The following is a 12,867-nucleotide window of genomic DNA, read 5'->3' as shown; positions in this document are numbered from 1 at the left end:
GACGCTCCAAGCACTATTAAGTTCCCAGCTGGCAAATAAACAAACACCATGTCTATAATACTTACTTTAATTCACAACATATTATCTACACAGATTTGCCTATTAGAATTGAACAGGGGACAGATTATGTGACATTAATCGCATCACACACAACCCCGTGTATAAGATTTTTCATCACCTTGCGAAAGGCTCGTATGATGTTTGGCTTCTCTGTCTCATTTCAAACAAGCTATTTGATACAGTGCAACTAAGCACACACAATATGGGAAAAGCTTCACGGTTGATGTGATCACATCTTATACAAGTTTCACGTCCAAGTCATAAGAATTGTACAGCACAGGAAGAGGCCATTCGGCCGACCATGCAATATGTTCGTTTGACTTAGAGGCCTTTCCAGTTCAACGAGCCGCACTGCCCTGCGACCCAACTATTTAATCCTAGCCTAATCACAGGCCAATTTACAATGACCTGCCTCTCAAATTCCAAGCCGTCTTGAGAAGAGGAAATGGGCAAGGCCAGCCAACAGGGCTCTGGTGAAGCTGCACAGCAAAGGACGCAATGGACTGCAGAGGTGTTGATGAACTCCAACCCTACCGTTGACTTCAGAGGACGATGGAGATGGGAGGTCATCGATGGCCTGTGCTCCACTTAAGAGCTAAGGGTCCCAAGAAGAATTAACGTGCTAACCGGTACGTTTTTGGACTGTGGGAAGAAACTGGAGCACACGGAGGAAACCCACTCTTTCACAGAGGTCCTGAGCTGTAATAGCATCGCCCTAACCACTGCGCTATGGTGACGCCTTTCTTGCACACATTCATTTCCATTTTGGCATAAACTTCCAGTCCTGACAATTCAAGAGCATGGCTAGAAGCTTAAAAGTTAAGAGTATCTGCCTCCATCACCTCAGACAAATGAAAGAAATTCCCCTCTATACCTTACCTTAAATCTATGCTTCCATGTCGTAGACGCCCTCATGAAAAGAACTAGCACAAATCCTTAGTTGAAATATTCCAACAACCTGGTGAATTGTGTCCACACCTTCTCCAACACAACCACTGCACAGATCTGCACAATTTTCCAAGTGCAACCTAATCTAAGTTGTAATATACCATCCCACCACTTCAACTCTAGGCAAGCACCCCATATGCTTTCTTCACCACTCTTTCCACCTCTCCTGCCACTTTCAGGGTTCTCTGGACTTTTCATGCCAAGCTCCTCGTCACCACTCATTAAGGTGTTTATAGTAAAAATTCCCTGATCAGAGCAATGGTCGGTCCACGCAGTTGTGTAAACAAAAATTAGATGGAACATTAGAAATAAATAATGTTCCCCCCCCCCCACCCCAATACTTCTTTATCTGAGCATCAGGAGCTGAAAGATGACAATGGAGATGAAATTAAAACTCCATCCAAAGTCATCAGGCATAAAAGAAAAACACATAACACATCAAGTCAATAAACCTGGGCAAACATTTTGAAACCTTGGCAGTTTTGTGTTAAAATGTATCATTACCTCAGCGGCTTTTGCAGCATTGTCAAGCTCAATAGGCTTCAAAATTATTTCTGCATCATCATTTACAAAAAGCATGACTTCTGCCGCTGCACATACTTCATGAGGACATTTTGATAGCCATCATTTTTTTCTAAAGGACATGACAATAGTTCACACTTTCTCACTGCTTACAAAATACTTGGTTAAGAAAAATCCTGACCACAGTCACATGAATGTCATTGTTCTGCAAATGAACATTTTGGTCACTGTTATTACAGATATCATCTTAAAACTTAACTAGCAACAATTAATAGTATGTGGTCATAGTTTTAAAGTAAAATTGCAACATCAGAAGAAATACATCAAGCAGAATTCGTTAATACACTCGAATGCAAATAAGAATTTGATAACAATTCTTGATGCTACTAAAGTGCAATTTTAAATAGAAATGTTACATCTTAAAAATTGTATAATACACTCCATCACAACATTTACAGACCCAAAGTCAGTGTATAGATTTCCATGGAAAAGAAATAAAGAGATTTCCACTGGTCAGATATGCAAAAGAAAAACACTTCAGACCTTAATGTTGAATGTTTTGCTAAATTCCATACTGATGAGAATACATAATTGGTGAGCAAATAGTCAAGATACCATCTCTTCTGCCGTGAACAGAAGTTTTATTTTAATCCTTCTTAAACAGAATTATTCTCCAAGACGACCATAGTCTTGTGGTTTGGAAGCTTGTGTGCCTCAATGACCCGGAGAGCTATGCTGGCTGGAGTCAGGGCTTTATGCTTTGGCTCTTGGTAGGGTCACCCATGCCAAACAGGTCAAACAGTAAAGGTCAGACTAACAGTAGTCCACCAGTCCTCCAGGTTCAGGAGTTCAGCTCAGGGCTAACAATCCTGACCGGTAAAACAAAACTGTTATGGAAACAGCAATGAAGAATCCTTCTACATCTGAGTGTGATGGTATTCCAGAGTCTCAACCCGGGACTTGCATGACTGACAGCAGTGAAAACCAAAAGGAAGTTACTGACATGATGAACAAAAGCCCTGAACACCATCAGAGACCGAAGACCTTCATTGCTGTCCTAAATACCAACTGCATAATGGACAGTAGATAAACAGAACAATGCTAAGTTTGTGTACAAAACATTTAGCACATTATTACGTGTGTGTACAGCAATAAAAATAAGAAAACATTCAAAATATTCAGGTTACATATATGAAGAGAAAAACACTTAAACCTTGGGAAAACTGTGCAATCAACAGGGTTAAGACTCAGGGGAAAGAATGAAGGGAAGGAGAGAGCAAGACAAAAGTGAATGCAGGTGAGGTAAACTGACAAAAGGCAAGTCGATATTATGGCAACCCAGGATGCTAATGGGATATGTAGGCAAAATTCTAAAATTAAAAATAAACTCTAAGGGAATTGTCAGGGGTATTGGAGAATTACCTCCTCAAATTCTAAAATTTGACCAGGCAATTCTCTCCCTTTTTGACAAACCAGGAAGACCCCAGTCCACAATAACCTCCCACCATCCCCACACTCCCTTCTACGGGGATAGACATTAATCCCAACAAGAATTTGGGAAAGCAAATTAGAAAATGCTAGAAATGTTTATTATCTGAACTGTTGAAAACAACACTGAATCTGGAAGCTGACGTGCCATTCTTCAGCCATCGTTGGAGGTCAAGAGAAATTAAGAGGGGGAATGGAACCAAGGATTTAAGGGGCAGAGGTGTAGAAGCTAAGGACAGTTTGCATGTGGTTGCCCCAGTGCCATTGAGAGCAGTGAATACTGTATTTTAAATTGAAAGGCAAGCAAACAAATTACTGCTTCACTTGGAAAATTTGTTTAGGAATCTGAATGGTGGGAAGCGAGGAGATCTAGGAGATATTACGCTCTTGTTGATTGCTCATGATGGGAAAAGGAATGCATATTGATGGAGTTGTGGTAGGGAGCAGCGAACCAGTGGAAGGCAAGGGCAATGTGTGTAAGATGGCAACATCACATTGGAAGTATCAGAAAAAACAATGAATCTGGGGGCCGTGGGGAGATGGAGGATAAACGAAATGATTCAGGAAGGGTGCAAAAAGGGAGAGAACAGAATTATGGAAAATGGAACAAACATAACCCATCGGTTTTCAACATAAACAGCATTTCTTTCTTTTATTTCATATACCAATTCGGATTCTCCCATTTAGATCATAAGATATAGGAGCAGAATCAGGCCATTTGGCCCATCAACTCTGCTCCGCCATTTCACCATAGCTGATCAGTTTTCTCTCTCAGCCCCAATCCCCTGCCTTCCCCCCATATCCCTTCATGCCCTGACCAATCACGAATCTATCTGACTTGACCTTAAATATACCCAATGACTTGGCCTCCACTGCTGCCTACGACAATGAGTTTCACAGATTCACCACTCTGGCTAAGCAGAAAAATTTCCTTAGCTGTTCTATTACCGCTCCTTTCTTAGGCCGTAAGACACTGAAGCAGAATTAGGCCATTCAGTCAGAGTCCTCTCTGCCATTTATCATGGCTAATTTATTATCTATCTCAACCTTACTTTCCTGTCTTCCTCCTCCAACCTTTTCTATCCTTACTAATTATGAACACAGAGTCCACTTTAAACAAGTTGGCTGTCTATGGCAATAAATTCCACACATTCACCACCCTAACACAGTCTTCTTACACCAAAGTTCAAAGTACATCTATTATCAAAGTATGTTTTACAACCTTCAAATTTGTCTCATTACAGGCAATCACAAAACAAAGAAACACAAAACACCCCATCAAAAAAAGAGACTTAAATACCCAACGTGCAGAGAGAAAAAGAAACAAATCATGTAAACAAATAGCATTCAGAACAAAAGTGAGTCCATAGACAGAAAGCCTGCAGCAGCAGGAGCAGGCCACAGGCTAAGTCTCAGGCCAGCACAGAGCCAAGTAAATGTCGCCATCATCTCATCCCTCCTACCTTCCATTCTCACAGTATCTGTTCCTCCTTTACACACTAAACTCTGTTCAGCTAACACCTTTCCTAATTCCAGTGAAAGGTCAGCACGATGAATGGTATCTCTCTCCTTTTGGACTTTTAGCATAAGCAAAGCTTTGTTTCTGAAAACAGTGCCAATAACATTTTCTGTAATACACGTGGCTACGATACCTCTTCCCGTATTCTTTAGAGATCGTCTACAAAGTACATGCTATTTAAATTTTGTGACACTCTAAACATAATAGATTTCTACTTCTATTTGTTTTACTTTTAATGTCTACTTTTAGCATACTGTACATTAATAAACACAAGAAATCAAAAGCAACACACACAAAAAGCTGGAGGAACTCAACAGGTCAGTCAGCATCTACGGAAATGAATAAATAGTTGACTTTTCAGGCAGAGACCCTTCTTCAGGACTGAGAAGGGGCAAGGCACCAGGATAAAAAGGTGTGGGGAGGGGAAGAAGCATAGCTAGAAGGTGATTACTGAGGCCAGGTGGGTGGGAAAGGTAAAGGGCTGGAAAGGAAGGAAGCCGATAGGAGGGGAGAGCAGACCATAGGAGAAAGGGAGGAGGAGGGGCACCAGTGAGAGTTGATAAGCAGGTGAGAAGAGATAAAAGGCCAGAGTGGAGAATAGAAGAGGGAAGGGGAGGAAGAACAAAAATCGATGTTCATGCCATCCAGTTGGAGGTAATTATGTACATTAATACCTGTGCTGGAATATCTGTTATTTCCTCTGACACTCCATGTCCATTCTGTAAAATAAAAATAGAACAAGTTGTCACTTAAAAATGTAAAAATGTTGCATCATTAAGCAAAAAGCAAGCAATGAAAAGAATATTCTTACAATCTGCATAGTTGCAACATTCTTAAATGGATTTTTTAAAAAACTTGAAATGGGTGTGATTTCAATATTTAAAAGAAATTTGGATAAGTACATGGATGGGGGGGTATGGAGGGCTATTGTCTGGGTGCAGATCGATGGGAGTAGGCAGAATAATGGTTTAGCACAGACTAGATGGGCCAAAGGGCCTGTTTTGTGCTGTGTTCTACAGCTCTATGATTCTATGAGTCACAATGACATGGAGCGTACAAATCCGACAAAGCTTTTTTCCACCAATTCCATACTTCATGTAGTATTAATCTGTTTTATCAGGGTTTTTAAAATTCTAAGTGAATGATTGCACAATTTATGGGAAAACCTATTCAGATTTTCAACTGGTGTGGGCTGTTTTAAAGGGTCAGTTGGCCCTACAGAAAATGGCAGGACAGCAGAGATGAATCCAGTCTGGCTAGGGCACAGGAGATGTACACACTCATACACGTTATGCTGTGAGCATTGATTTTTATTAAGATATTTCTTTACCCAAGATCAATTTGCACAGAGGTCCAGCTTTAGCTCCGATTCCTGAGAGCTATGCAGTCAAACATCACCTTTGAGTCTTGGAAGTAGTATTCCCTTCAACTCGACAATCAGCAATTTTGCACAAAAATTTTCAATTCCCTTTTGAAAACTTATCATGGAAGCACTGGATCTCACACATTCCCGGCGGCCTCTCCTGACTGTAAAACCATTGGATTCATACACATCCTAACCACCACGAAAATCTTCAGCTTCCAGCTCAAAAAGTGCACCCATCCCTGACCATTCTGTACCTCCACCACTGCAAAAATATTCCTCTGATTTGTCAAGGACTATAATTAACTAATTCACATGTTCAAGTTCTGATGAAAAAATATTTTTTGGAATCTGAACATTGCAAACAAGGCCAGCATATATTGCTCATTCTTAATTGCCTTTGATAAGATGGAGGCAAGCTGGCTACTGGGACCACTGAGGCTCATCCAGAGAAGGTGCTTGCACTGTTCGAAAGGAGTTCCAAGGTTTAGTTCCAGCAATGATGAAGAACCAGCAATGTATTTCCAAATCAGGATGGAACGCGACCAGGAGAGGAACCTGTATATGATGGTGTTTCCACACACCTCCTCCCCTCGTCCTTTCTGGTAGTGGAATCTGTGTATTTGGGCTGTCACAGTAGTCCAGGCAAGTAACTACAATGAATTTCGTAGCTGGGATATGCTACTGTGCTAGTGTTGGGGAGGGTGAATCCCTTGGGCGGCTAATTAGATTAGAAATTAGATTAGATTCAACTTTATTGTTATTGTGCCGAGTACAGATACAAAGCCAATGAAATGCAGTTAGCGTCTAACCAGAAATGCAAAGAATAGTGTTATTTACAAAATAACTGCGAATAAAAAGTAAGTACTACAGCACACAAATATAGAAGTACTGAGACAGTACAATATGGGTACAATACTGCTTAGCGCTGTGATGTGAGGTTCAGCAGGGTCACAGCCTCAGGGAAGAAGCTCTTCCTGTGCCTGCTGGTGCGGGAGCAGAGGCTCCTGTAGCGCCTACCGGATGGGAGGAGAGTAAAAAGTCCGTGGTTAAGGTGAGATGCATCCTTGATAATGCTTTTCGCCCTGCCCCAGGCAGCGTTTATGGTAGATATTCTCAATAGTGGGCAACTGGGTGCTGATAATCCACTGGGCAGTTTTCACCACACGCTGGAGTGCTTTGCAGTCCGATACGCAATGGGGTGCAACCCAAGTGGCCCATTTGCCCTGAATGTCCTCTTGAAGATATTGGTACTGCAACAGGTACCCATAGGCAAATGGAAATCATTCAATTATATAGCCAACTTGTGCCTTGTTGATCGTGGCAAGCCTTTAGACGTCATGAACCAAGTCGCTCACTGCATGATAAAATGACTACAAATGCAGGTTATTTATAAAGCTGGTCTAGTCGAGTTCCTGATCAATGGCAACCCGCAGGATATCAATGGGGATTTTGATGATGGTAATGCAACTGGACGTCAAAGGTAAATGGTTCGAGACTTTCGTTACTGATTAATTACCAAGCCTTTTTGTTGTATTGCTGTTGGTTTATTATTGTCACATGTACCTAGATACAGTGAAAAATACTTGTCTTACATTATGTTTATACAGATCAGATTATTGCACAGTGCACTGAGCTCAAATAAAGGAAAACAATAATGCAGAATAAAGTGTAAAAGCTACCAAAAAAGTGCAGTACAGATAGACAATAAAGTGCAAAATCATAACGAGGTAAATTGTGAGGTCAAAGAGTCCATCTTATTGTACAAGAGGTCCATACGAGAGTCTGACAACAGCAGGATAGGAGCTGACCTTGAGCCTATGGATACATGCTTTCAGGTTTTTGTAATTTTTGTACAACGGGAGGAGGAGGAGAGAGAATGTGGATCTTCAATTATGCTAAGTTACTGAGGCAGTAATAGACAGAGTCCATAGAGGGGAGGCTGGTTCCTCTGAGGTGCCAAGCTGCGAACACAACTCCGTGAAGTTGTCATTATTTTATCCATGCCTGAACATTGTCCAGTTTTGCTTTGAGACCTTCAAATTCTGTGCAATTAATTATAAATGAAATTGAGCAATGTGCAGTTTTATCTTAATTTCAGCAATACAGCACAGAGTAGGCCCTTCAGGTCCTCTGAGCCACAGCGCTTCAACAAACCTGATTAACCCGAACCTAATCACAGGACAACTTACAATGACCAATTAACCCACCCGATAGGTTTCTGTACTGTGGGAGGGAACCAGAGGACCCTGAGAAAACCCACGCATTTCACAGGGAGGACGCGCACAGGCTCCTTCTAGAATGGCACCAAACTGAATGCAAGCTCCACACTGCCTCGAGCATAATGGTGTTGCACTAACTGCTGTGCTGTTGTGGAGCCCCATCTTCAGCCAACACCCACGCTTCTGACATTGTGAAAGAATAAAGGTCCTTGAAGCAGTTGTAGACTGTCTCAGTAACAGTTCCTGCAGAGTGCCACTGAGATGATTGACTCTCAACACACAACCATTTCCCTTCAATTATGACTCCAACCATTGCAGGGTCTATTCATTGACATCATTGTCTTTAATTTTACAAGAGCTCATTGATGCCACATTTAGTCAAATTCGATTTCTTGATATCGAAGACAGTCACGCCAACTACATCCCATTAATTCAGCTCATTGGACCATGCTTGGCTCAGGATTTGCTTAATTCTGGTTCCAGGGATACCCAAAATGGACAGTGAATAGGTTGTTGGTGAATGAATGCCACTTGACAGCAATTTTGATGGCCCCCTTCTGTTACTTTGTTGATGGTTGACAGGAAAATGATTGGATGGTAATTAACTGGATTTGATCCGTCAATTTTCTAGGGAAAAAAGCATTTACATATCTGAGCAATTTTCTGCACTGTTGCAAAGATACCAATGTTGTAACTTTATTTCGAGATACACAGCATGGTAACAGGCCTTTTAGCCCAATGACCTACATCACTCAGTTACACCCGTGGCCAATTAACTGCCTTCTGAAGATGTCCTCGATATTGGGGAGGCTTGTGCCCATTCTGGAACTGGCCAAGTCTATAACCCTCAGCAGCTTCTCGTAATCCTGTGCATCGGAGCCTCTGCAGAAGACGATGATGCAACAAGTCAGGATACTCTCCACTGTACATCAGCTAGACTCTGTGGACAGAGTAAATCTTCTCAAACTTGTCATGAAGTAGAGCTACTGGCATGATGTCTTGATTGTATCAATGTGTTGGGCTTAGGATAGAACCTCTGGAGATGTTGGTGCCCAGCTGCTCACCCTTTCCACCAATAACTTCTCAAGGAGATTTGAGGGCTGGTGTGTGTTCTCACAACTTCCTCTCCTGAAATCCACCGTCAATTCCTTGGTATCACTGATATTGTTGTGACACTACTCAACCAACGAAACTACCTCATTCCTGTACAACACCTCATCACCATATGAGATTCTGCCAGCAACGGTTGTGTCATCAGCAAATTTATAAACCGTGTTTGAGATGTGCCTCGCCACACAGCCATAAGCGAAGAATCGTTTTTAGATTTGCCTGATGCTGCTGCTCCAAACATACTTGGCATACTCCACATTGAACTAGATTTGATCATCTGGTTTGATAGTAATGGAACACTAAAGAACTGTTACAGATCTGCCACGAAGTTACAGATGGTGACTGCGTACCTTTCTGCCTCACTTATGATACACAGTGCTTCAGATGCCCAGATTTGATTTGACCATCCCATTAAGTCCATTTGCAGTAGCATACAACACGTTGGAAGGCATCTTAATGCAAAGGCAGCGCTGTGTTTCCACAAGGACTACTTGCTTGGTGGTCATTTCTATCAATGTTTTCAAGGACAGATGGCAAAGTGGCCAAGACAAAGTGAAATATCTTCATCCAATAGTGGCTGTGTCCTTCAGAACTCAAAGCTACTCACACAGAACCCTGGAGGAACGCAGCAGGCCAAGCTGCATCTATGGAAGAGAATGAACAGTTGATGTTTCAGGGCAAGACTTTTCATCACGACTGATGAAGTGTGTGTTGCTTGGATTTCCAGCATCTCCAGAATTCAATTAGCTTGGTCAATGGTGTTACTTCTAAGCCACTTTTCGTGACTGTTAATGAAGACAATCACCAAGAGTATACTCTGTTCCTTTGCTACTTTTCAATGCTTCTTCCAAGCATTGTTCAGTCTGGAGACTCACCTGTTTCAGTTGGTAATCAGTGAGACATCCCCCTTACCCAGTTTAACTCAATGATATGGCAGTTCATTAGGTCTGGAGTCCATGTGGAGTTTAAGGAAAGTCAAAGCCTGAAAATTGAAGCCCCTAGGTCAGAGAGCCTAGTGGTCAGAAGCCCGATGAACACGAGTCCAGGACAACAGTCTGGAGGTTGGAGGTCTGGAAGTGGCCTGTACTGGGGTTGGAAGCCCAGCTGCATGTGTGGTTGGTGGAAGTGGTAAAAGAGGATTGTTTTGCTGGTTGTTGGTGGTCACTTGCTGTTATAAGTGTGTTGTTCTGTTGAATATTGTAGGCATGCTATACTAGTACCAAAATGTGTGGCGCCCCAGCAAATTTTCAGACCACATTGTTAACGCAAATGACACATTTCACTGCATGTTTCAATGGACATACAATTAATAAATAACGCTAATCTGCCTTGGGCAGTCCCCAGATGTCTGTGAGGACCTTGCAAGGTTGGCTGCTCTCAGAACAACCTTGCTGTTTCCAAATTCCGTGCCTACATTACAGTTAGATAGTCTGCCTAGTTTTATCTTTTCTCGATAAAAGCAGTGATACTGGTTTAACAGTGTGGCTTGTCAGGTCGTGGTTTTTTTAAATAAGAGTCAACCACAAGTGTGCACTCGGAATTACGTGCAAGCCAGACTAGGGGAGGAAGGCAAATCTTCCTCCTTTAAAGATGTTTGAGAGCCAAATGGGGTCTTACCAAAATCCAGAAGCATTAGTGGTGATTGTTACAAGACAAGCTGTTGTTTTCCCTATTCAAGATCCTAAAATCGAAACTCAGTGTTCGACTGCTAGTCCAGGCACGTGGATCAGTTATTTAACGACTCTACCACCTTCACACTTGCATAACCAGCGAAAGTGGAGAATGCAGGTATGGTTTCAGCATTTAGGAGAAATTTGGGTAAGTACGTGGATGAGAGGGGTATGGAGGTGTGGGCTGGTGGGATGAGGCAGAATAATAGTCTGGCATGGACCAGATGAACTGAAGGGCCCATTTGTTTGCTGTAGTGCTCTCTATGACGTTGTTTCTCCCAGTACATATATTTAGTCATCGACAACTCCATCTTTTCCCTGGAAATAGTCCAATCACTGGAATAAAAACTGAAAATGCTAGGAACACATTGCAGGTCAGTCAACATTGGTGGCAAGACAAACAATACTTCACATCTGGGGCCTTTAGTTAGAATAAGGCAAGAACTTACCTACTATAAATTTCATCTGTGTCACTGTGACCCAAACCTCTTCAATCCAATGCAGTATTTTTTCCCTAAACTGTATAAACCGAAGCTCACCTAAAATTGCTGCTTATTACTTCTTATGATCACTGGCTTATATTAGCTTCCAGATAAGCAACAGATGAGAGTTAACATTCCCTTCCTGGTAGTCAAATCCCACAACAGATGAACCCTTTCACATCTTTAACTTCCTCCAGCCTATAAACCCTTAGGATTGTTATGTTCAACCATTTTCAGGTACAGGCATGTTAAGATCTGGAACTATCTCCTATACCTTTCAGTCTCATTCTCACTCTTTTTCAAAAAACTCTTTAAAATCTACCTCCTTGACCAAGCTTTTAGTATCTAGCCACATAACTCCCTAGTAATCTTCCTGACAAATTTTTGTGAAGCTCCTTGAGAAATTTCATAGTTGTCAATGCAAGATTGTGCTAGTGCATCCAACCCAAATTCGAAACCAGGTATTATTAAGAACGAATGTGTCTCCTTTATAGAAATATAGACCAACATATACAGTACATTTAAAAGTTTGTGAATGGAATACGAAAAGGTATTCTAAACTGTAACCCTCCACCAACATAACTAGGACCAAATATTAAAATGCATACAAATCACGGTGACAAATCGGTATACAGGATGGAGATTGAACATCTGGTTCAATGGTGCCACATCAACAACCTCTCATTCAACCTCAGCAAAACCAAAGAGCTGACTGATTTCAGACGAAACAATGCAGGGGTCCATGAACCAGTCCTGCATAAGGGTCAGTAAACTTAAATTCCTTTGCTTTATCATATCAGAGGATCTGTCCTGGGACCAACATGTAAATGCCATTTCAAAGCAAGTATGTGTGGTAAACTATATATATATGTGTGTTGTAACTGGGTTACCTGTCTGGACACGCCCCTCTGCTGACTGCTCCTGTGGCTCCTCCCTCAGGCCCTGAATAAAGGCGATTGTGCCACTGCTCCTCCCTCAGTCCAGGACAGATACTCAGCATGGTGGAAGTCACATTTTACTGCTAATAAAAGCCTTTCAGTATTTACTCTACTTCTAGTCTTTTGGAGTTATTGATAGTGCATCAGTATGGCAACACCTCTACTTTCCTACAAGCTTGCATAAATTCAGCATGTTATCTGTAACTTTGACACACATCTATAGATGCATAGTGGACAATATCCTACTAATTGCATCACAGTTTGGAATGAAAACACCAATGCCCAAGAACAAAAGAGCCTATAAATGTGGTGGATACAGCCCAGCCCATCACAGGAAAAGCTCTCACCACCATTGGACACACCTACAAGGAGCCTGCCACAAGAAAGCACCATCCATCGTCAAGGACCCCCCAACCATCCAGGCCATGCTCTCTTCTCACTGCTGCCTTCAGGAAGGTGGTACAGGAGCCTTAGGTCCCACACCACCAGGTTCAGAAACCATCACTAAACTTCAATCATCAAACCCCTGTACTCGCATTAATAAT

The 12,867-nt window shown here is 41.9% G+C and overlaps 1 protein-coding gene across 5 annotated transcripts in view; it reads right to left on the bottom strand.

The window, feature by feature from the left end:
- The window catches only part of LOC134338178 (ribosomal protein S6 kinase 2 alpha), a 255,579-nt gene that overhangs the window by 147,401 nt on the left and 95,311 nt on the right, over positions 1 to 12,867 (bottom strand). For all 5 annotated transcript variants that reach the window (XM_063033799.1, XM_063033798.1, XM_063033800.1 and 2 more), the window contains one exon: positions 5,212 to 5,256. In XM_063033799.1, the coding sequence (XP_062889869.1) occupies positions 5,212 to 5,256 (45 nt within the window). The remainder of the gene's footprint in view (positions 1 to 5,211; positions 5,257 to 12,867) is intronic.

The sequence above is a fragment of the Mobula hypostoma genome, chromosome 26, assembly GCF_963921235.1.
Source record: "Mobula hypostoma chromosome 26, sMobHyp1.1, whole genome shotgun sequence".
Taxonomy (NCBI): domain Eukaryota; kingdom Metazoa; phylum Chordata; class Chondrichthyes; order Myliobatiformes; family Myliobatidae; genus Mobula; species Mobula hypostoma.
The sequence above is the reverse complement of the archived record's forward strand: the minus strand, read 5'-3'. Positions and strand labels throughout refer to the sequence as shown.